This window comes from Mauremys mutica, unplaced genomic scaffold, assembly GCF_020497125.1.
Source record: "Mauremys mutica isolate MM-2020 ecotype Southern unplaced genomic scaffold, ASM2049712v1 001107F_np12_obj, whole genome shotgun sequence".
In the NCBI taxonomy this organism is placed as follows: domain Eukaryota; kingdom Metazoa; phylum Chordata; order Testudines; family Geoemydidae; genus Mauremys; species Mauremys mutica.
The window spans coordinates 1-22,147 of NW_025423119.1; the positions used below are offsets into that span (position 1 = coordinate 1).

A 22,147-nucleotide genomic window follows, 5' to 3' on the forward strand; every position below is an offset into this window, starting at 1 on the left:
GACTTGTCCTGCCCAGGCAGCAGCTCTGAGCCTGGGGGGTTGGCGCCAGCCTGGAGGGGAAGGAAGGGGCTGGCCATGGGGCCGGCCATGGGGCCAGCCTGCCCCCCGTCTCTCTGCTGGGCCCCTGGTCGGTGGGCCCTGCCCTGTGGCCCCGCCTGCCCCTGGCAGCGCCGCGCTCCGGGCCCCGGCTTGCGGTTTCCTCGGGGTGGAGGCGGCAGCCGCTCTGCGCCAGCGGCCGGGCGGGGGGGGAGCCGGGCTGGAGCCAGGGCCGGGGGGGCTGAGAGCTGCCGGCTGGGGCCAGGCCGGCGCAGAGCCTGTGGGGCCCACGGCAGGGATCCGCGCCCCCCATGTCCCCCGCAGCCCCCCCCGACGGACGGACGGACGGGCGGCGGCTGAAGCAGACACTTTACTGCCCGTCCCTGGGGGGGCGGCCGGCGTGCACAGAAACATTCACCAACAATGAAGAACCGGGGGGGGGGGGGGGGGGGGGGGGCTGGTGAAGGTGGGGAAGCGGCGAAGGCGGCGGCGCGCCGGGGGGAGGGGCGAGGGCTGTAGGCGGCGGGGACCCAGGCGTCCGGGCGGGCGGGCTACGGCACAGCGACGTGGAAGGGGCTGTGGGGCACGTGCTGGTCGCCCCATTTCACCACCAGGACGTAGTCGCCTTTTTCCTTCAGCAGGTAGCAGACGCTGTAGAGCCGGTTCCCCAGGTGCTTCACCAGGATCTCCTCGCACGGCGTGCGAGGGCCGTGCACGCCCACCAGCAGCATGTTGTTCCCTGGGGGGGCACGGGGATCGGGGGTCAGGGCGGCCCAGCCCGGGAGCCTCACTCGCCCAATCCCCCAGCCAGCCCCCCAACTCCACCCCCTCCCAGCCAGCTCCCAGCTCCACCCCCTCCCAGCCAGCCCCCCAACTGCCTGATCCTCCCCCCAGCCAGCCTCCCAACTCCACCCCCTCCCAGCCAGCCCCCCAGCTGCCTGATCCTCCCCCCAGCCAGCCCCCCAAGCTCCACCGCCCCCCAGCCAGCCCCCCAGCTCCACCCCCTCCCAGCCAGCCCCCCAGCGGCCTGATCCTCCCCCCAGCCATCCCCCCCAACTACACCCCCTCCCAGCCCCCCAGCTGCCTGATACTCCCCCCAGCCTGCCCCCATCTCCACCCCCTCCCCGCCCGCCCCCCAGCTGCCTGAACCTCCCCCCAGCCAGCTCCCCAACTCCACCCCCTCCCAGCCCCCCAGCTCCACCCCCTCCCAGCCAGCCCCCCAACTGCCTGATCCTCCCCATAGCCAGCCCCCCAACTCCACCGGCTCTGCAGCTGGGCTGGTTCTGGGGGGTCCAATCAGTAATGGGGGGGCCACAAAGGGCTCTGTACCATGAGCAGACCCAGATCCACCCCCCAGGCACAGCTGGGGCCACCCCACGGTCCCACTGCAGCCCCCCCCAGACCCCTTCACCCAGCCCAGCTGTTCCTGCCCCGTGGCTCCGGGTGGGTGGGGGAGAGCCCCCTCCCCCACCCCCCAGCCCAGCCCCCCAGGCCTGGCCCAGCCCCCCCCGCCCCCCACACCTGCTTTGCTGCAGTCCACCGTGAAGGAGTTCTTCTGGCCCACGAAGCCCCTGCTCAGCCCCAGCCCCTTGGCCACCACCTTGCTGGCGTCCGCGGCGAACTTGGGGGGCGCCCCCTGCAGCACGGCCACCTCCGCCCGCCCGGCTGCGTCCACGAAGACAGAGGACGTCTCGTGCAGACTGTGGCTGCTCCCCAGGCGGGAGCCTGTGGGAGGGAAGATCGGGGTGATTGGGGGCGGGGGGGGATCCCCCACCCTCGGCACCAGCGCAGCCGACGCTCTCTGAGTGTGCAGAGAGCCTGAGCCCATTGCTCGGGGAGAAGGGAACCTCCCCCATGGGAGGGGCTTGCGAAAGGCCCGCCCCCAGGGCCCACACCTGTGATCTTGGCCTTGAAGGGGCTGCCGGCGATGTGGTAGGGGCCGCCGTACTTGATGGAGATCAGGTAGCTGCCGGGCACCATGGGCGTGTAGGTCACTTTGTAGCCCTCGGCGCACTCCTGGCAGTCCATCTGCACCTTGGAGGGGCCGTCGATGGTCACGGCCAGGGCCCCGGGGCCCGCGTTGGTCGTGTTCACCACGAACTCCGCCGGGCTGCCTGCGAGTGTCACGGGTGTCAGTGCCGGCGCCCCTCACTCCCGACCCGCAGCCCCCCCCGGCCCGGCCATCGCCCCTCACTCCCGACCCGCAGCCCCCCCCGGCCCGGCCATCGTCCCTCGCCCCCGACCCGCAGCCCCCCCCGGCCCGGCCATCGTCCCTCGCCCCCGACCCGCCGCCCCCCCCGGCCCGGCCATCGTCCCTCACCCCCGACCCGCAGCCCGGCTGGTGCCCCTCACTCCCGACCCGCAGCCCCCCCCCGGCCCGGCCATCGCCCCTCGCCCCCGACCCGCCGCCCCCCCCGGCCCGGCCATCGGCCCTCGCTCCCGACCCGCAGCCCCCCCCGGCCCGGCCATCGTCCCTCGCCCCCGACCCGCAGCCCGGCTGGTGCCCCTCACTCCCGACCCGCAGCCCCCCCCCGGCCCGGCCATCGTCCCTCGCTCCCGACCCGCAGCCCCCCCCGGCCCGGCCATCGCCCCTCGCCCCCGACCCGCAGCCCCCCCCGGCCCGGCCAGCGTCCCTCGCCCCCGACCCGCAGCCCGGCTGGTGCCCCTCCCTCCCGACCCGCCGCCCCCCCGGCCCCGGCCATCGCCCCTCACCCCCGACCCCCCGCCCCCCCCCCGGCCCGGCCATCGTCCCTCACCCCCGACCCGCAGCCCGGCTGGTGCCCCTCACTCCCGACCCGCAGCCCCCCCGGCCCGGCCATCGTCCCTCGCCCCGACCCGCAGCCCGGCTGGTGCCCCTCACTCCCGACCCGCAGCCCCCCCCGGCCCGGCCATTGTCCCTCGCCCCCGACCCACAGCCCGGCTGGTGCCCCTCACTCCCGACCCGCAGCCCCCCCCCGGCCCGGCCATCGCCCCTCACTCCCGACCCGCAGCCCCCCCCGGCCCGGCCATCGCCCCTCGCCCCCGACCCGCAGCCCGGCTGGTGCCCCTCTCTCCCGACCCGCAGCCCCCCCCGGCCCGGCCATCGCCCCTCACTCCCGACCCGCAGCCCCCCCGGCCCGGCCATCGCCCCTCACTCCCGACCCGCAGCCCGGCTGGTGCCCCTCACTCCCGACCCGCAGCCCCCCCCGGCCCGGCCATCGCCCCTCACTCCCGACCCGCAGCCCCCCCGGCCCGGCCTTCGTCCCTCGCCCCCGACCCGCAGCCCCCCCCGGCCCGGCCATCGTCCCTCGCCCCCGACCCGCAGCCCGGCTGGTGCCCCTCACTCCCGACCCGCCGCCCCCCCCGGCCCGGCCATCGTCCCTCGCCCCCGACCCGCAGCCCGGCCATCGCCCCTCACTCCCGACCCGCAGCCCCCCCCGGCCCGGCCATCGCCCCTCGCTCCCGACCCGCAGCCCCCCCCCCCCGACCCGGCCATCGCCCCTCACTCCCGACCCGCCGCCCCCCCGGCCCGGCCATCGTCCCTCACCCCCGACCCGCAGCCCCCCCCGACCCGGCCATCGCCCCTCACCCCCGACCCACAGCCCCCCCTGCCCGACCCGCAGCCCGGCCATCGCCCCTCACTCCCGACCCGCAGCCCCCCCCGCCCGACCCGGCCATCGCCCCTCACTCCCGACCCGCAGCCCCCCCGGCCCGGCCATCGCCCCTCACTCCCGACCCGCAGCCCCCCGGCCCGGCCATCGCCCCTCACCCCCGACCCGCAGCCCCCCCCGGCCCGGCCATCGCCCCTCACTCCCGACCCGCAGCCCCCCCGGCCCGGCCCTCGCCCCTCACCCCCGACCCGCAGCCCCCCCCGTCCCGGCCATCGCCCCTCACCCCCGACCCGCAGCCCGGCCATCGCCCCTCACCCCCGACCCGCAGCCCCCCCCCCGACCCGGCCATCGTCCCTCTCGCCCGACCCGCCGCCCCCCCCGACCCGGCCATCGCCCCTCCCCCCCGACCCTCAGCCCCCCCGGCCCGGCCATCGTCCCTCGCCCCCGACCCGCAGCCCCCCCGGCCCGGCCATCGCCCCTCGCCCCCGACCGCAGCAGCCCCCCCCGGCCGGCCATCGCCCCTCGCTCCCGACCCGCAGCCCCCCCCGGCCCGGCCATCGTCCCTCACCCCCGACCCGCAGCCCCCCCCGACCCGGCCATCGCCCCTCGCTCCCGACCCGCAGCCCCCCCCCCGACCCGGCCATCGTCCCTCACCCCGACCCGCAGCCCCCCCCGACCCGGCCATCGCCCTCACCCCGACCCGCAGCCCCCCCCGACCCGGCCATCGCCCCTCACCCCGACCCGCAGCCCCCCCCGGCCCGGCCATCGCCCCTCGCCCCCGACCCGCAGCCCCCCCCCGACCCGGCCATCGTCCCTCCCCCCCGACCCGCAGCCCCCCCCCGACCCGGCCATCGCCCCTCACCCCCGACCCGCAGCCCCCCCCGACCCGGCCATCGTCCCTCGCTCCCGACCCGCAGCCCCCCCGGCCCTCGCCCCTCACTCCCGACCCGCAGCCCCCCCCGGCCCGGCCATCGTCCCTCGCCCCCGACCCGCAGCCCCCCCGGCCCGGCCATCGCCCCTCCCTCCCGACCCGCAGCCCGGCTGGTGCCCCTCACTCCCGACCCGCAGCCCCCCCCCGGCCCGGCCATCGCCCCTCGCTCCCGACCCGCAGCCCCCCCGGCCCGGGCATCGCCCCTCACGCCCGACCCGCAGCCCCCCCGGCCCGGCCATCGGCCCTCGGCGCCGTACCGCAGCCCGGCTGGTGCCCCTATCTCCCGACCCGCAGCCCCCCCCCGGCCCGGCCATCGTCCCTCGCCCCGACCCGCAGCCCGGCTGGTGCCCCTCACTCCCGACCCGCAGCCCCCCCGGCCCGGCCATCGCCCCTCACACCCGACCCGCAGCCCCCCCCGGCCCGGCCATCGTCCCTCGCCCCCGACGCGCAGCCCGTCTGGTGCCCCTCTCTCCCGACGCGCAGCCCCCCCAGGGCCGGCCATCGTCCGTCGCCCCCGACCCGCAGCCCGGCCATCGCCCCTCACTCCCGACCCGCAGCCCCCCCGGCCCGGCCATCGTCCCTCGCCCCCGACCCGCAGCCCGGCTGGTGCCCCTCACTCCCGACCCGCCGCCCCCCCCCGGCCCGGCCATCGTCCCTCGCCCCCGACCCGCAGCCCCCGACCCGCAGCCCGGCTGGTGCCCCTCACTCCTGACCCGCAGCCCCCCCCCCGCCCCACTCACTCCCGACCCGCAATCCCTACCGGTGGTGCCCCTCTCCAGGCCCGCGCCGTACGCAGACACCAGGCCCGGGTCGCCCGCCTGGCCTGGCTCCCCAACGCGGATCTTGAAGGGGCTGCCGGGGATGTGGGTGCTGTTGAACTTGACGTCGATGGAGTAGAGGCCGTTCTCCCGCGGGATGAAGCGCACGGCGTATTTATCTGGGGGTAGGGGCGGCAACAGAGGGGGGGAGCATTAGGATCCTGCCCCCCAGCAGCCCTGGGGCAGGAGCAGCAGCTTGCTCAGTGGGGAGGGGCCGGCAATTAAAGGGGGTGGGGTGGGGACTGGGAGCCCGGACTCCTGGGTTCTCTCCTGGCTCTAGGAGGGAAGTGGGGGCTGGTGGGTCAGAGCAGGGGGGGCTGGGAGCCCGGACTCCTGGGTTCTCTCCTGGCTCTAGGAGGGAAGTGGGGGCTGGTGGATCAGAGCAGGGGCTGGGAGCCAGGACTCCTGGGTTTTCTCCCCAGCTCTGGGAAGGGAGTGGGGGCAGGTGGGTCAGAGCAGGGGGGGCTGGGAGCCCGGACTCCTGGGTTCTCTCCTGGCTCTAGGAGGGAAGTGGAGGCTGGTGGATCAGAGCAGGGGCTGGGAGCCAGGACTCCTGGGTTTTCTCCCCAGCTCTGGGAAGGGAGTGGGGGCAGGTGGGTTAGAGCAGGGGGGGCTGGGAGCTAGGACTCCTGGGTTCTCCACCCCCTGCCCGCCCCAGCCGGGGGTCCAGGCACCGCTCCAGGAGGCGGCCTCACCTTCGTCGATCTCGGTGACGTGACATTCCTCCAGCGCGCCCGAGGGGCTGTGCACCTTGGCATCCAGCGCCCCCTTGGCGCCGTTCAGGCTGACTGCAAAGGAAGCTGGCTGGTTGGCCTTGAGGCCTGACTCCTGGAAGCACAGCAGAGCGTTAGCGGGGCCGGGGGGCAGGGGGGCGGGGGGAGACCAGGGGGTCACCGCAGCCCAGCTGTGTCACTTACCTTCCTGGGCCCGGCTGCTTAAAGAGGGAGAGCTGGGAGCGCGGGCTGGCGTGGGGCTGGGGCAGCCCCAGGCTATGGGGCAGAGGGAGCCGAGGCCCCGCGGCAGGGTGGGGGGCAGGGTGGGGGGCAGCTCTCTCTCTTTAAGCAGCACCTGGCCTGGGCGTTGTCGGGGTCTGTTAAGAGCCTTTAAAAGAGACACGAGAGAAAACCGCGGCGCCGGGGCGGTTCGGGGGGCGCCCTGCTGTCCTGGGCCGGCACAGGATTCCCCCCCCCCCGGCGGCTGCGCTACCCCCCCAGCCCCGCGGCCCCCAGCTTCTTCCTGATGCCAGAGGGGGGCAGACAGGTTACAGCTCCGCCCCCTGCCTGTGCCCCCCCCACACCGTGGGGCGAGGGGGGTTACACGGGCAGAGACACGGGAGTGGGCAGCACGTCTGGGGGGAAGCTCCGTCCCGAGGGGCCTGTGGTCACAGGCAGCTCACTGCGAGCTCCTCGCCCACGGAGAGGTTGGGGGACCCCGAAGGGGGGGGCTGTTTTACCAGGGAAGATCAAAGGCCTGGCCTGCTGTATTGAGAGGACAAGCTGCCGGGGGGCCCCGGGGGGCAGGGCGAGCTGCCCGGGGGGCAGGGCGGCCGGGGGGCTGCTCGCTCCGTGAATGCTGAGGATGGGGGTGCAGCCGGGGGGCTGCTCGCTCCGTGAATGCTGAGGATGGGGCAGGGCGGCCGGGGGCTGCTCGCTCCGTGAATGCTGAGGATGGGGGTGCGGCCGGGGGCTGCTCGCTCCGTGAATGCTGAGGATGGGGCAGGGCGGCCGGGGGCTGCTCGCTCCGGGAATGCTGAGGATGGGGGTGCGGCCGGGGGCTGCTCGCTCCGTGAATGCTGAGGATGGGGGTGCGGCCGGGGGCTGCTCGCTCCGTGAATGCTGAGGATGGGGCAGGGCGGCCGGGGGCTGCTCGCTCCGGGAATGCTGAGGATGGGGGTGCGGCCGGGGGCTGCTCGCTCCGTGAATGCTGAGGATGGGGGTGCGGCCGGGGGCTGCTCGCTCCGTGAATGCTGAGGATGGGGGTGCGGCCGGGGGCTGCTCGCTCCGTGAATGCTGAGGATGGGGCAGGGCGGCCGGGGGCTGCTCGCTCCGTGAATGCTGAGGATGGGGGTGCGGCCGGGGGCTGCTCGCTCCGTGAATGCTGAGGATGGGGGTGCGGCCAGGGGGCTGCTCGCTCCGTGAATGCTGAGGATGGGGGTGCGGCCGGGGGCTGCTCGCTCCATGAATGCTGAGGATGGGGGTGCGGCCGGGGGCTGCCCCCCAGGCAGTAGCGACGTGTCACTCCCCAGCAGCCGCCCCCAGGCCCGTGCCGGCGGCAGGAGGGCGGGGGCCCAGCGGTTTCTCCGGTGCCTCACCTGAAGGCTGGTAACAGTCAGGCGCCGGGCGTCATGGCAGGGGGCCGCCGCCGGCACCACGAAGGGGCTTTCGGGAACGTGCTCCTCGTTGAACTTCACCGACACCTCGTAATCACCTAGGGGGAAAGGGGGGTTAGTGCTGCCCCCTGCCAGCCCCCAGCCCCACTGCCGGACCCCCAGCCCCACTGCCAGTCCCCTGTCATGCCCCAGCCCCACTGCTGGACCCCCAGCCCCACTGCCAGTCCCCTGTCATGCCCCAGCCCCACTGCCGGACCCCCAGCCCCACTGCCAGTCCCCTGTCATGCCCCAGCCCCACTGCCAGACCCCCAGCCCCACTGCCAGTCCCCTGTCATGCCCCAGCCCCACTGCCAGACCCCCAGCCCCACTGCCAGTCCCCTGTCATCCCCCAGCCGCACTGCCGGACCCCTGCCAGTCCCCAGCCCACCTCGTAGCCACCAGCGCTGCCCCAGCCCCCCCCGCCGCCCCCAGGTCGACATCAGGGCTGGCCCAGCGGCCCCGCAGGCCGCCCCGTACCGGGCTCCTGGACGACGTAGGCCACGCCGCAGGACCCGTCTTTCCTGTCCTCGAAGGCGATCTCGGCCTTGCTGGGCCCCTCGACGGCGATGGAGAGACCCCCAGCGCCTGCCTCTCGCGTCCAGATGCTGAACTCGGCTGCGGGAGGGAGACGCTGTTACCCAGGCGGTTGGGCGGCCCCTGGGCCCTCCCCCCACCAGCCTCCAGCCCCCGCTTACCTGGCACGCCGGCCTCGGCCCGCTCCAGGCCGGGGCCTCCCGCCCGCACCTTGTGGGCGCCGCCCTCGCCCAGCGGCCCGACGGTGAACTGGAAGGGGCTGCCGGGAACGTGCTGCCCCTTGTACTTGACGCTGACCGAGTGCACCCCCGTCTCGGCCGGCACGAACCGGACGCAGTAGGTGCTGTTCTCCGCCTCCAGCACCTCAGCCGCCAGCCGCTGCCCCGAGGGGCCCGTCACCTGGGCCGTCATGTCCGCCAGGCTGATCTCTGGGGGGAAAGGGGGGGTCAGACGCCCCATACGCCCCCGGACCCACCAGCCCCCCAGACACAAGCCCCCCTGCCCCCGCTCACCTGGGATCTTGAGGCTGAGGTCGCAGGCGCTGCCCACGTTGGCCACAGGGGGGGCGCGGCGGCGCCGGGTGATGCTCTCCTTCACCCGCCCCTCGCCTGTCACCTTCACCGAGAAGGGGCTCCCTGGGGGGGGGAGGGGTCAGGCAGGGCCACAGACAGACAGACAGACAGTGCCCCACGGCATTTCCTGGGGTCACCCCCCCCACAGGGCCTAACACTCCTGTACCACGCAGCCTTGCAGCTGGTGGTCGCTCTGACCACGTATCGCTGGGGAAGGTGGCCCGGCCCCGCCCCCCGGGGCCGAGCTCCGCGCCGGGCCCCCCACCCGGCTGGCCCCCCGGGGCCGAGCTCCGCGCCGGGCCCCCCACCTGGCACGTGCTGGTCTGCGAATTTGATGGAGATGATGTAGTTGCCGGGCTCCGTGGGGCAGTAGGTGACACGGCAGGTCCCGTCCTCCAGGTCTTCTGTGTTGATGTCCACCTTGCTGGGGCCCTCGATGGACAAGCTGAGCCCGCCATAGCCTGGGGGCACAGGAGGGAGTCGGGGGGCTGCAGGCCATCCAAGAGAACCCAGGAGTCCTGGCTCCAAGCCCCCTGCTCTCACCCACCAGACCCCCCTCCCCTCCCAGAGCAAGGAGAGAACATAGGAACAACCGTAGCGGGTCAGACCAAGGGTCCATCCAGCCCAGTGTCCCGTCTGCCGACAGCGGCCAGTGCCAGGTGCCCCAGAGGGAGTGAACCCAACAGGGAACCATCAAGTGACCCATCCCCTGTCGCCCATTCCCAGCTCCTGGCACACAGAGGCCAGGGACACCCTCCCTGCTCGCCCTGGCTAATAGCCACTGATCGGCCTGTCCTCCATGAACTGAGCCAGCTCCTTTTTTAACCTGTTATGGTCTCGGCCTTCACAACATCCCCTGGCAGGGGGTTCCACAGACCGTGCGTTGTGAGAAGAAATATTCCCTTGTGTTTGTGTTCAACCTGCTGCCTATTCATTTCATTTGGGGACCCCTAGTTCTTGTGTTAGGAGGAGTCAATAACACGTCCTGATTTACTTTCTCCACACCAATCAATTCTATAGACCTCCAGCATATCCCCCCTTAGTCGCCTCTTTTCCAAGCTGAAGAGTCCCAGGTTTGTTAATCTCCTCTCATACGGAAGCCGCTCCAGACCCCTCATCATTGGTGTTGCCCTTTTCTGAACCTTTTCCAATTCCAGTGTCTCTTTTCTGAGATGGGGCGACCACGTCTGCCCGCAGGATCACGGTGTGGGTGGACCAGGGATTTAGACAGAGGCAACATGATACTTTCTGTCCTATTCTCTCGCCCCCTCCTAAGAGTCCCACCGTTCTGGTCACTCTTTTGGCTGCTGCTGCGCACTGAGTGGATGTGTTCAGAGAACTCTCCACCGTGACCCCCAACCCCCCCTCTTCGGTACCAGCTAATTTAGCCCCCATCATTGTATATGGACACTTCGGATGATGTTTTCCAACGTGCATCACTTTGCATTTACCAACATGGAATTTCATCTGCCATTTTGTTGCCCAGTCACCCAGTTTTGTGAGATCCCCTTGTAGCTCTTCACAGTCTGCCTGGGACTTAACTATCTTGAGGAGTTTTGTATCATCTGCAAATTTTGCCACCTCGCTGTTTACCCCTTTTCCCAGATCATTTATGAACACGTTGACTAGGACTGGGCCCAGCACAGACCCCTGGGGGACACCACCTTTTAGCTCTCTCCGTTCTGAAAACTGACCATTTAGTCCTACCCTTCGTTTTCTGTCTTTTAACCAGTTGCTCCCTCTTATCCCATGGCAGCTTATTTGGCATAAGAGCCTTTGGTGAGGGGCCTTGTCAAAGGTTTCTGAAAATCTAAGTACACTATATCCACGGGATCCCCCTCGTCCACATGCTTGTTGACCCCCTCAAAGAATTCTAGTAGATTGGTGAGGCGCGATTTCCCTTTACAAAAACCATGAACAAATTCTGTTCATCTGACTGTCTGACAATACTGTTCTCTACTATAGTTTCAACGAATTTGCCCAGTACTGAAGTCAGGCTTACAGCCCTGTAATTTCCAGGATCACCTCTGGAGCCCTTTTAAAAAATTACCTGTCCTCCAGTCACCTGGTACAGAAGCTGATTTATATGGTAAGTTACAAACCACAGTCAGTAGTTCTGCAATTTCACATCTGAGTGCCCTCAGAACTCTTGGGGGAATCCCGTCTGGTCCTGGTGACTTACTGCTGTTTAATTGATCAATTTGTTCCAAAACCTCCTCTAATGACACCTCAATCTGGGACAGTTCCTCAGATCTGTCAGCTAAAAAGAACCCAGGAGTCCTGGCTCCCAGCCCCGGCCGTTCTAACCCATCAGACCCCCTCCCCTCCCAGAGCTGGGAGAGAACCCAGGCGTCCTGTGGCCGCACCTGCGTCCCGGGTGTCGATGAGGAACTCAGCAGGCTCAAAGGTCCGCCCCTCGCTCAGGCCGGGCCCGGAGACGCGGACCCGGCTGGCATCACCAATCTCTGACTGGCTGATGGTCACCGTGATGGGGCTGTTGGGGATGTGCTGCCCGTTCCGCTTGATATTCACCAGGTGCTCGCCCACCTCCTTGGGCACGAACGAGATGCCTGGGGGAAGTCGGGAGTGAGGGGCAGCAGCAGAGCTGGGTGGGTGCAGAGCTGGGCTGGCAGGGGCTGCGGGTCGGGAGTGAGGGGCACCGGCAGAGCTGGGGGGGGGCAGAGCTGGGCTGGGAGGGGCTGCGGGTTGGGAGTGAGGGGCAGCGGCAGGGCTGGGAGGGGCAGGGCTGGGAGGGGCTGCGGGTCGGGAGTGAGGGGCAGCAGCAGAGCTGGGGGGAGCCCAGGGCTGGGCTGGCAGGGGCTGCGGGTCAGGAGTGAGGGGCACCGGCAGGGCTGGGGGGGGCAGAGCTGGGCTGGCAGGGGCTGCGGGTCGGGCGTGAGGGGCACCGGCAGGGCTAGGGGGGGCAGGGATGGGCTGGCAGGGGCTGCGGGTCGGGCGTGAGGGGCATTGGCAGAGCCGGGGGGCACTGACTCAGGGGTGGGGGGACTCACCCACGTGGCCGTTGCGCAGGCGTTTGAGCTGGCAGGGCTCCTCGCGCCCTGATGGGGGGGTGACGGTCGCCGTCAGCTGGCTCAGATCCGTCTCTGCGATGTCCAGGGGGATGTCGGCCGAGGAGCCGACCTTCAGCTGGGACATTCGCAGTGTGTCGTCGCCTGGGGGTGCGGGTAGGGGTGGAGGGCGTGAGCCGAAGGGACCCTCAGCCCCTCTGTCCCCCCCCCAATCCAGCCCCCGCCCCCCAATCCCTCCCTCCACCCCATCCGGCCCCTCGTTCCATCCCGCCCCCCAACCCCAGCCTGTTCCCCCCCAGGCCTTCCGCACCCCAGGAGAGAAAGCCAGGCCCCCAGCCCCCCCGGGACCCGCTGACCGGTGATGCGGGCGGTGAAGGGGCTGCCTGCGATGTGCTTCTCGTTGTATTTCACTACGATGCTGTAGTCGCCGGGCAGCACGGGCAGGTAGCAGACGCTGCAGGTGCCGTCCTGGTTGTCGGTGCAGCTGATCTCGGCCTTGGAGGGGCCCTCAACCGCCAGGGACAGGCCACCTAAGGGGGGAGGGGGTCAGCGCGGCCACAGGCCCCCACAAGGCCCAGCTCCCACCCCCAACCCGGCACCCTCAGGGGAACTGACAGGTCAGGGCCTCCCACCCCCGGCTCTAACCACCAGACCCCAGTGCCCTCCCAGAGCCAGGGAGGGAACCCAGGAGTCCTGACTCCCAGCTCCCCCTGCTCTAATCCACCAGACCCCACTCCCCTCCCAGAGCTGGGAGAGAGCCCAGGGTCCTGGCTCCCAGCCCCCGGCTCTAACTACCAGACCCCAGTGCCCTCCCAGAGCCGGGGAGGGAACCCAGGAGTCCTGGCTCCCAGCTCCCCCTGCTCTAATCCACCAGACCCCACTCCCCTCCCAGAGCTGGGAGAGAGCCCAGGAGTCCTGGCTCCCAGCCCCCGGCTCTAACAACCAGACCCCAGTGCCCTCCCAGAGCCGGGGAGGGAACCCAGGAGTCCTGGCTCCCAGCTCCCCCTGCTCTAATCCACCAGACCCCACTCCCCTCCCAGAGCTGGGAGAGAACCCAGGAGTCCTGGCTCCCAGCCCCCGGCTCTAACCACCAGACCCCAGTGCCCTCCCAGAGCCAGGGAGGGAACCCAGGAGTCCTGGCTCCCAGCTCCCCCTGCTCTAATCCACCAGACCCCACTCCCCTCCCAGAGCTGGGAGAGAACCCAGGAGTCCTGGCTCCCAGCCCCCGGCTCTAACCACCAGACCCCACTCCCCTCCCAGAGCCGGGGAGGGAACCCAGGAGTCCTGGCTCCCAGCTCCCCCCCCTCCTCCCCCAGTCTAACCACCAGCCGCACCTTCGCCAGCATCCTTGGTGTTGACGGTGAATGTGGCCGGCTTGTTGACCACGCCGTGGATCAGCCCTGGGCCATAGGCCGTGACGTGCCCGCTGTTGACGTAGTCCACGTAGAACTGCAGGGGGCTCCCTGGGGGGGACGGGGGGTGTGTCAGAGCCTGCATCGGCCCTTCCCCCCAGCCACGCCCCCCCACTGCTCCCTGAGGCGCCTGGGACGTGCTCCCCCCCCCTCCGGCGCCTGGGACGTGCCCCCCCCCGGCACCTGGGATGTGCAGGCTGTCACAGCGGATGTCCATCTCGTGCAGCCCGGCCTCCGTGGGCGCGTATCTCACCGTCACCGTCCCGTCCTTGTTGTCCGTGATGTCGGGCTTGGCCACCTTCCCCGAGGGCATCCGGACCTCGCCTGGGGGCAGAGCGCGGGTGGGGGGTCAGTCCTGGCCCATGGCTGCCCCGCAGGGAGAGACAGCCCCTCTGGCCTGGTTACATGGGCCGTGTGTGATCCCCTCCCTCTGCAACACAGCCCCACTGGAGACGGGAGGGGACACCCCAATATTCACCCCTCATGGAATTTGGATGTTTTGTGCACAGTACGCTTGGGGCGGGGTCGTTCTAAACGTCCCGTCGGATCATGCGTGTGTGTTACTCAAATGTGTGTGTGGGGGGGGTGTTACTGAAATGTGGGGGGGTGGGGGGGTGGGGGGGGTGTTACTCAAATGTGGGGGTGTGTGGGGGTGTATGGGGGGATGTTACTGAAATGTGGGGGGGTGGGGGGGTGTTACTGAAATGTGGGGGTGTGTGGGGGTGTTACAGAAATGTGGGGGTGTATGGGGGTGTATGGGGGGGTGTTACTGAAATCTGGGAGTGTGGGGGTGTGTATGGGGGGGTGTTACTGAAATGTGGGGGTGTATGGGGGGTGTTACTGAAATGTGGGGGGGTGTATGGGGGGGTGTTACAGAAATGTGGGGGGTGTATGGGGGGTGTTACTGAAATGTGGGGGTGTGTGGGGGTGTATGGGGGGGTGTTACAGAAATGTGGGGGGGGGTGGGGGCGTGGGGGGGTGTTACTGAAATGTGGGGGTGTGGGGGGTGTGTGGGGGGTGTTACTGAAATGTGGGGGCGTGGGGGGTGTGTGGGGTGTTACTGAAGTGGGGGGGGGGGGGGTGTGTGTGGGGTGTTACTGATATGTGGGGGTGTGGGGGGGGTGTGGGGGGTGTTACTGAAATGTGGGGGTGTGGGGTGTGTGTGTGGGGGGTGTTACTGATATGTGGGGGGTGGGGGTGTGTGTGGGGTGTTACTGATATGTGGGGGTGTGGGGGGGGTGGGGGGTGTTACTGAAATGTGGGGGGTGGGGGTGTGTGTGGGGTGTTACTGATATGTGGGGGTGTGGGGGTGTTACTGAAATGTGGGGGGTGGGGGTGTGTGTGGGGTGTTACTGATATGTGGGGGTGTGGGGGTGTTACTGAAATGTGGGGGGGCGTTTTCAGGTAGGACGGTAAAAAGGCCGAACCCCGTCCGTGGCTCGCTGAGGAGACGCACACACGGCCCAGGTCACCCCAGGGCCTGGGGCCGATAGAAACCCCCCCTGAGACAGCCCTGCCCCATGGGAAGTGTGGGGGGCCAATGACATCATAGGGGCCCTCACGCTCCCTCAACACCACACCTGGAAACACTGACCGGGGGAAGGGCTGGGCCCCCCAGGCAAAGGGGTTTTTCTCCTGGGCATGAAAAGCCGCAAGAACCAGCCGGGCTGTTTATCGCTGGGGGGGGGGGGGTGTCCGAGAGCGCCTGACGGGCCCCTGGGCAGGTCCCTCTCCACGCGGGGGGGGGGGGTGTCCGAGAGCGCCTGACGGGCCCCTGGGCAGGTCCCTCTCCACGCCGGGGGGGGGCGGCAGCGCCCGTAGCCGAGCTCCCCAGGCAGAGCTGGTCCCAGCGTGCGTGTGAAGCCGCAGCTGGAAAGAGCGAGCTGGGGAACGAGGGGCAGCCCAGGCTGGTGGGTCGGGGGGCTCAGTGGTACCCCAGTTCCAAGGGGCACCCGGGGAGGAACCTGTCACACAGGATGCCAGGCCGGAGGGCCCATGGGGGCGATCCCAGGGGGGCAGGGGACAACCAGGCAGAGGGGAAGGGATTACCAGGCCGGACGCCAGGGTTGATGGGTCCAAAGGGCTGCTCTGGCTATATTAGGGGACCCCAAGGGGGGCGGGGGGGACCAGCTGCCAGCGAGGGGAGAGTTTGTTGCATGGCAGGACGCAGCCCCACAGCATCTGCCCCCCAGACTTACCCGTGATCTCCCCCTTCTTGATGGTGAACGGGATGACCAGGTCAAACGGCCGCAGCCCGGCCACGTCCAGGCCGTTGACGCCCATCAGGGGACGGTCTGTGGCCTGCGAAAGACCCCGAGACACCCCCCAGACAGAGCAGTGAGGGGGGTTGCTGTACAGAGAGCTGGGGAGGCCTCCAGATGCTACACGGGCCCTGGAGCAGCCCGGAGGGGGCTCCCACGGCACGCAGCCGGGAGGATGTGCCCGGCCAGAGTCCAGCCTGCGAGCAAGTTTCAAGTCTGGGGAGATAGGCTGCGTTGTCGTTACTTCGTGGCCTGCGTGGAGCGTCCTGCGTCACGGCGCTGGGCTGCGACACCAGGACGGGGAGGGAGGGGGCGGATCCCGGCCCCCCCGCGCACTCACCAGGACCTGGAAGGGGCTGTTGGGGATGTGCTCGCCCCCAAAGCGGACGCAGATGACGTATTTCCCGGGCTGGGGGGCTGTGTAGAAGATGTCGAAGGTGCCATCCTCGTTCTCCACCACGTCCACGTCCACCTCGGAGCCGTCGGGCGTGCAGACCGTGCAGGTCACCTTCCCTTTGCCCGCTGCCTTGGTGTCCACCGTGATCACCGTCTCCTCCCCGATCTGGATGGTGGGGCCGATTCCGGCGCCTGGGGGGCGGGAGGGGGGGATTGACAATCTGCCCAAGCCACACCCCCCTCCCCACCCACCCCCCTCTCATGCAACTGCAGCAGCCAGGAAAGGAAATCCCCAGTCTGCCCCCAACTTCACCCCCAGCCGGAACCGGCCCCCACGATCAGGGCGCCCCCCCGCGCCAGGCGCTGCACAGACCTTCCAGGAGCTGGGCGGTCCCCAGCCCTACAAAGGCCCCCACCAAGCGAGGTCGGGAGCGGCACGGATCCCCAAACAGACTTGGGGGGCCCCCGAGGGGTGCAGCACAGAGCCAGCTGAGATCGGGGTCCCCCTCAGGCCACAGGCTGCACAGATCTCCCGCCGGCCCCCATCCAGGTTCACAGCCCCCTCCCCATCCCTGGCAGCGCCCAGCGCGAGGGGGCCCCAACCCCAGGCCAGACCTGGCCCATTCCACTGCTCCCCCCAAACGGCTGAGAACTGGCCAACTTGTGTCATGCGGCCCCCAGGACGGAGAGCGTTAAGCTGGCCATTAAAGCCCCAGCAGCAAAGCAAAGCAGCCCCCGCCCGCCCCCCAGGCCAACCCGACCCCTCCCCTGGCAAGCAACGTGACCGTGGCAGGGCCTGGGGCTTCAATGCCTTGGGCGGCCGGAGACCCCCCCGTCATTCAGGCGGGCCTGCCCGGGGGTGGGGAGCCCACAGGACCTCGCTCAAAGCCGGGGTTTGGTTCCAGCTGGAACTTTGAGTGGACAAAAGTTCGGTTTGGGCTCAAAAACTAACGTTTCGAAGCAAAGCCGAGAGCCGCCCCGGCCCCTCGCGCCTGTCAGGGAAGGGTGTGTCCCCCCCCGTCCCCCCCGAGACACGGCCCCTCACGCCTGACAGGGAAGGGTGTGTCCCCCCCGTCCCCCCCGAGACACGGCCCCTCGCGCCTGACAGGGAAGGGTGTGTCCCCCCCGTCCCCCCCGAGACACGGCCCCTCGCGCCTGTCAGGGAAGGGTGTGTCCCCCCCGTCCCCCCCGAGACACGGCCCCTCGCGCCTGACAGGGAAGGGTGTGTCCCCCCCCTTCCCCCCCGAGACACGGCCCCTCGCGCCTGACAGGGAAGGGTGTGTCCCCCCCCCCGAGACACGGCCCCTCGCGCCTGACAGGGAAGGGTGTGTCCCCCCCGTCCGCCCCGAGACACGACCCCTCGCGCCTGACTGGGAAGGGTGTGTCCCCCCCGTCCCCCCCGAGACACGCCCCATCGCGCCTGACCGGGATTGGTGTGTCCCCCCCGTCCCTCCCGAGACACGGCCCCTCGCGCCTGACAGGGAAGGGTGTGTCCCCCCCCGTCCCTCCCGAGACACGACCCCTCGCGCCTGACAGGGAAGGGTGTGTGCCCCCCCCCGCCCCCCCAAGACACGACCCCTCACGCCTGACAGGGAAGGGTGTGTCCCCCCCCGTCCTCCCCGAGACACGTCCCCGCACGCCTGACAGGGAAGGGTGTGTCCCCCCCCGTCCCCCCCGAGACACGACCCCTCACGCCTGACAGGGAAGGGTGTCCACCCCCCCGAGACACGGCCCCTCACGCCTGACAGGGAAGGGTGTGTCCCCCCCCGTCCCCCCCGAGACACGACCCCTCGCGCCTGACAGGGAAGGGTGTGTCCCCCCCATTCCCCCCCGAGACACGGCCCCTCGCGCCTGTCAGGGAAGGATGTGTCCTCCCCCCCGAGACACGGCCCCTCACGCCTGACAGGGAAGGGTGTGTCCCCCCCCGTCCCCCCCGAGACACGGCCCCTCGCGCCTGACAGGGAAGGGTGTGTCCCCCCCGAGACACGGCCCCTCGCGCCTGACAGGGAAGGGTGTGTCCCCCCCCGTCCCCCCCGAGACACGGCCCCTCGCGCCTGACAGGGAAGGGTGTGTCCCCCCCCGTCCCCCCCGAGACACGGCCCCTCGCGCCTGACAGGGAAGGGTGTGTCCCCCCCGAGACACGGCCCCTCGCGCCTGCCAGGGAAGGGTGTGTGGTCCCCCCCCCGAGACACGGCCCCTCGCGCCTGCCAGGGAAGGGTGTGTCCCCCCCCCCCGAGACACGGCCCCTCGCGCCTGACAGGGAAGGGTGTCCCCCCCCCCCCGGAGACACGGCCCCTCACGCCTGACAGGGAAGGGTGTGTTCCCCCCCCCCCGAGACCCGGCCCCTCGCGCCTGACAGGGAAGGGGTGTGTCCCCCCCGACACACGGCCCCTCACGCCTGACAGGGAAAGGTGTGTCCCCCCCCCCCCCGAGACGCGGCCCCTCACGCCTTACAGGGTTGGGTGTCCCCCCCCCCCGGATACACGGCCCCTCACGCCTGACAGGGAAGGGTGTGTTCCCCCCCCCCCCGAGACACGGCCCCTTGCGCCTGACAGGGAAGGGTGTCCCCCCCCCCCGGAGACACGGCCCCTCACGCCTGACAGGGAAGGGTGTGTTCCCCCCCCCCCCCCCGAGACACGGCCCCTTGCGCCTGACAGGGAAGGGTGTGTCCCCCCCGAGACACGGCCCCTCGCGCCTGACAGGGAAGGGTGTGTCCCCCCTCCCCCCCGAGACGCGGCCCCTCGCGCCTGACAGGAAGGGGGAGGGATAGCTCAGTGGTTTGAGCATTGGCCTGCTAAATGCAGGGTTGTGAGTTCAATCCTTGAGGGGGCCACTTAGGGATCTGGGGCAAAAATTGGTCCTGCTAGTGAAGGCAGGGGCTGGACTCGATGACCTTTCAAGGTCCCTTCCAGGTATATCTCCAATTATTACCTTTATTACCTTTAGGAAGAGCCCCCCCCCCCCCGAGACGCAGCCCCTCGCGCCTGACAGGAAGAGCCCCCCCCCCCCCCAAGACGTGAGGTTTGGGAGCTCCGAGCCCAGGGGCCTGGGGGGACCCCGAAGCAGGCGGCTCGAGTCGGGGTTTGGTTCGCAGGTGGGTGGGGCACTGTCTGCCGGAGAACTGGGTCAAACTTTCATTCCAGCTCGGCAAATGGAGGCTGCTCCCGGGCTCGCCAGAAAGCCACCCAGTCAGAACTCGAAACAGCCTCGAATTTCATCCTCCAGCCGGAGAAAGCCACCGGGAGCCTCCCGGCCAGTCGGCTGGAGGCTCCTTCTCCCGTGAAATGCCCATTTGGAGACAGGCCTGAGTCAGTTTCCCCACAGAGAAAAATCAATCTGTGCCTTTGAACAGTCGGCTCCTGGAGCGTGTTTGTAAGTCAAGAACTTCGGTTCAAACCTCTGCGGACACTTTGGGACCCGGGTGGGCGCCAGCAGCCCCGTTTCCAGGCCTCCGCGTGGGACGCCGGGTAAGGGAACCTCTTGGCTGCTCGGACGAACCCGCACGACCACAGAGATGAGTCAGACTCTCGCTCTGCCTCGAGGCAGGATCTCAGCCCGGAGACGGGCCGGGGTGTGTGGGGGAAACAGAAAACCCCGGCGCTGAGTCAAAGGAGCTGATTTCCTCTCGCAGACAAGATTGTCAGCCCAGTCCCGCGGGGTGCGGGGGAATCAGTGGCTGAGGGAGCTGCATTTTCCGGTGCAAACGGAAGTTTTAAGCCAAGCCAGAGAGGTCTGAAGGCGCCTCGAGGCGGCAGCTGGAAGGGAGAAGCCGCTTCGCACCACAAGGGGTCGAGGGCCGCCCCAGCCTGGCTGCAGGGCCCTGCTCTGCTTGTCTGAATCTCTGAGGGGTGCCCTGGGGCTGTGCGAGGGCCCCTCGCGAAGCGAAGCTCCAGAGTCCCAGATCCCGGCGTCGGGGCGTCCTCCGGAGCCCCCTTGCAGAGCGGGCGTCAGAGCCCTGGGGTGCAGGGGGAGATGGCCGGCGTGCGCAGGGCCCCCGCGGTGCTGCTGCCAGGAGAGGGGGATCACCCATCCCTCCCTCCCGAAGCCATGCAGCCCCGGGCCACGCGGCCATGCAGGGAGGGGGTGGGGGCAGCGGCTGGCTTACCTAGCCCGTGACCTCCGATCGACACTACGGTGACGGGGCAGAGAAGCGAGGAGAGGTCAAGTGAGACACAGATCACACCCCCGGCGGCCCCCCGCCCCCCTCCCGCAGTGGCGGGCCCCAGAGGTGGCTGCCGAAGCAGGTGGTGTGTGCCAGCGTGAGGGTGGCGCGGCCCCCCTGCCCGCCCCGTGCCGGCCCCCGTGGTGCTCACCGGTGACGGTGCACTTGCTGGCGTCGCCGGTGGGCAGGGCGCGGATGCGGTAGGGGGAGTAGGGGATCTCGTCCCCGCCGTATTTGATGAGGATGGTATAGCGGCCCGTCGTGTCCGGCACGTAGGAGACCGTGTAGGTGCCGTCCTGGTTGTCCCGGATCGTGGCCTTCTTGGGCTTCCCCTCAGGGTCCTGGGGGGCATCAGGGGGGTGAACAGAGACTAGACCCCCCCACGCACCCTCCGGCAGCCCCTTCCCGCCCCGCTCACCGTGATCTGCACGGCCAGCAGCCCCTCGCCGGCGTCCTGGGGGCGTCGGGCGGGGGGGGGGGAGAACAGAGACTAGATCCCGCCCCCCCACGCACCCTCCGGCAGCCCCTTCCCGCCCCGCTCACCGTGATCTGCACGGCCAGCAGCCCCTCGCCGGCGTCCTGGGCATCAATGGTGAACTCCACGGGCAGGCTGGCAGGGACCCCTGTGGTGTTGAGCCCGGGGCCGCTGGCTTTCACTTTGCTGGCGTCGTGTGTGGGCAGAACCTTCACCTTGAAGGGGCTGGAGGAGGAGGAGGTCGGGGGGAGGGGGGTTCAGTGGCGGCCAGGGGGAGGCTGTGCCCCACTGCTCCCCCCCAGAGTGGGGCGAGGTCTCCGCTGGATGGCCACCCGTGCCCACGCCTGGCTCCCTACACCCAGACCGGCCGCCCCAACTCCCAGCCCCTTTCCTGGGCATGGTGCCCTGGCCTCACCCCCCCGATCCCCCCAGCAGCACTCAGCCCCCTGGCCAGCCCCCTACCTGCGCGGCACTTCCTGGTCTCCGTAGTGCACGGCGATGTTGTACGGCCCCTCGCGGCTGGGGACGTAGCTGACCGTCTGCGTGCCGTCGCTGTTGTCCACCACCTCCACCGGCTCCACCACGCCTGGGGACGGGAGATGCCGGGGATCAGGGGGGGTGGGCCGGGCCTCAGTTTCCCCTTCTCTTCCCCCCGCCAGCAGCAGGCACTCACCTTTGGGGCCCTGCACCTTGACCTGCAGGGGGGCCACCCCCGCCTGGCTGGTGTCGACGGAGAAGGTCTGGGGCACGCTGGCCCGTACGACGCCTGGCATCAGGCCTGGCCCCGAGCACAGCACCTTGGACGAGTCCACCACGTCGTGCACCGGCACCTGGAAGGGGCTCCCTGCCGGGCGGGGGGGAAAGGGGAAACTGAGGCCCTGTGCCCCCAGCCCTGCCCCCGCGGCTCCCCCAGCCCCACAGGGCACCCACAGCCCAGGTCCTGCCCCCTCACCCAGACCCACCGCGGGCCAGTCCCTCGGTGCCCCATGGCCCAGCCCCACACCCTGCCCCGTACCTGGCACCTGGTGCCCGCCGTAGGTGACGTTCAGGCTGTAGGTGCCGGGTTCGTAGGGGACGTATTCCACCGAGCAGCTGCCGTCCTTGTTATCGGTGCAGGACATCTTGGCTTCGGAGGGGCCCTCCACGGCCAGGCCCAGGCCCCCGGTGCCAGCACCCCTGGGTGGGGGACGAGAGAGAAGCACAATGGGGCTCAGCCATTCAAGGCAGAGAACCCGAGCCGGGACCCCCGAGCGGTGCCAACGCCCCCTCCCCCCCATGCCCCCCGAGCCGGGACCCCCGAGCGGTGCCAACGCCCCCTCCCCCCATGGCCCCCCGAGCCGGGACCCCCGAGCGGTGCCAACGCCCCCTCCCCCCCATGGCCCCCCGAGCGGTGCCAACGCCCCCTCCCCCCCATACCCCCCCGAGCCGGGACCCCCCGAGCGGTGCCAACGCCCCCTCCCCCCCATGGCCCCCGAGCGGTGCCAACGCCCCCTCCCCCCCCTGCCCCCCCGAGCCGGGACCCCCGAGCGGTGCCAACGCCCCCTCCCCCCCATGCCCCCCCGA

The 22,147-nt window shown here is 70.3% G+C and overlaps 1 protein-coding gene across 4 annotated transcripts in view; it reads right to left on the bottom strand.

Moving 5' to 3' along the window:
- Positions 1–513: 513 nt before the first annotated feature.
- Positions 514–22,147, bottom strand: part of FLNA (filamin A) — a 53,251-nt gene continuing 31,617 nt past the window's right edge. Inside the window, exons 25-47 of one of the 4 annotated variants that reach the window (XM_045000781.1) lie at positions 21,600–21,760; positions 21,258–21,428; positions 21,047–21,170; positions 20,653–20,809; positions 20,261–20,450; positions 20,053–20,076; positions 15,892–16,139; positions 15,489–15,591; positions 13,474–13,614; positions 13,213–13,341; positions 12,235–12,408; positions 11,861–12,022; positions 11,216–11,419; positions 9,158–9,310; positions 8,790–8,912; positions 8,439–8,705; positions 8,221–8,358; positions 7,687–7,802; positions 6,071–6,203; positions 5,318–5,494; positions 1,932–2,150; positions 1,558–1,761; positions 514–775 (exon numbers count right to left, since the gene is read on the bottom strand). In XM_045000781.1, coding sequence (XP_044856716.1) covers positions 588–775; positions 1,558–1,761; positions 1,932–2,150; positions 5,318–5,494; positions 6,071–6,203; positions 7,687–7,802; positions 8,221–8,358; positions 8,439–8,705; positions 8,790–8,912; positions 9,158–9,310; positions 11,216–11,419; positions 11,861–12,022; positions 12,235–12,408; positions 13,213–13,341; positions 13,474–13,614; positions 15,489–15,591; positions 15,892–16,139; positions 20,053–20,076; positions 20,261–20,450; positions 20,653–20,809; positions 21,047–21,170; positions 21,258–21,428; positions 21,600–21,760 — 3,706 coding nt within the window. In that variant the 3' untranslated portion in view covers positions 514–587. Of the gene's footprint in view, positions 776–1,557; positions 1,762–1,931; positions 2,151–5,317; positions 5,495–6,070; positions 6,204–7,686; positions 7,803–8,220; positions 8,359–8,438; positions 8,706–8,789; positions 8,913–9,157; positions 9,311–11,215; positions 11,420–11,860; positions 12,023–12,234; positions 12,409–13,212; positions 13,342–13,473; positions 13,615–15,488; positions 15,592–15,891; positions 16,140–20,052; positions 20,077–20,260; positions 20,451–20,652; positions 20,810–21,046; positions 21,429–21,599; positions 21,761–22,147 lie in introns of those variants that run through there. The other 3 variants (XM_045000782.1, XM_045000780.1, XR_006575612.1) reach the window with 3 other exon arrangements.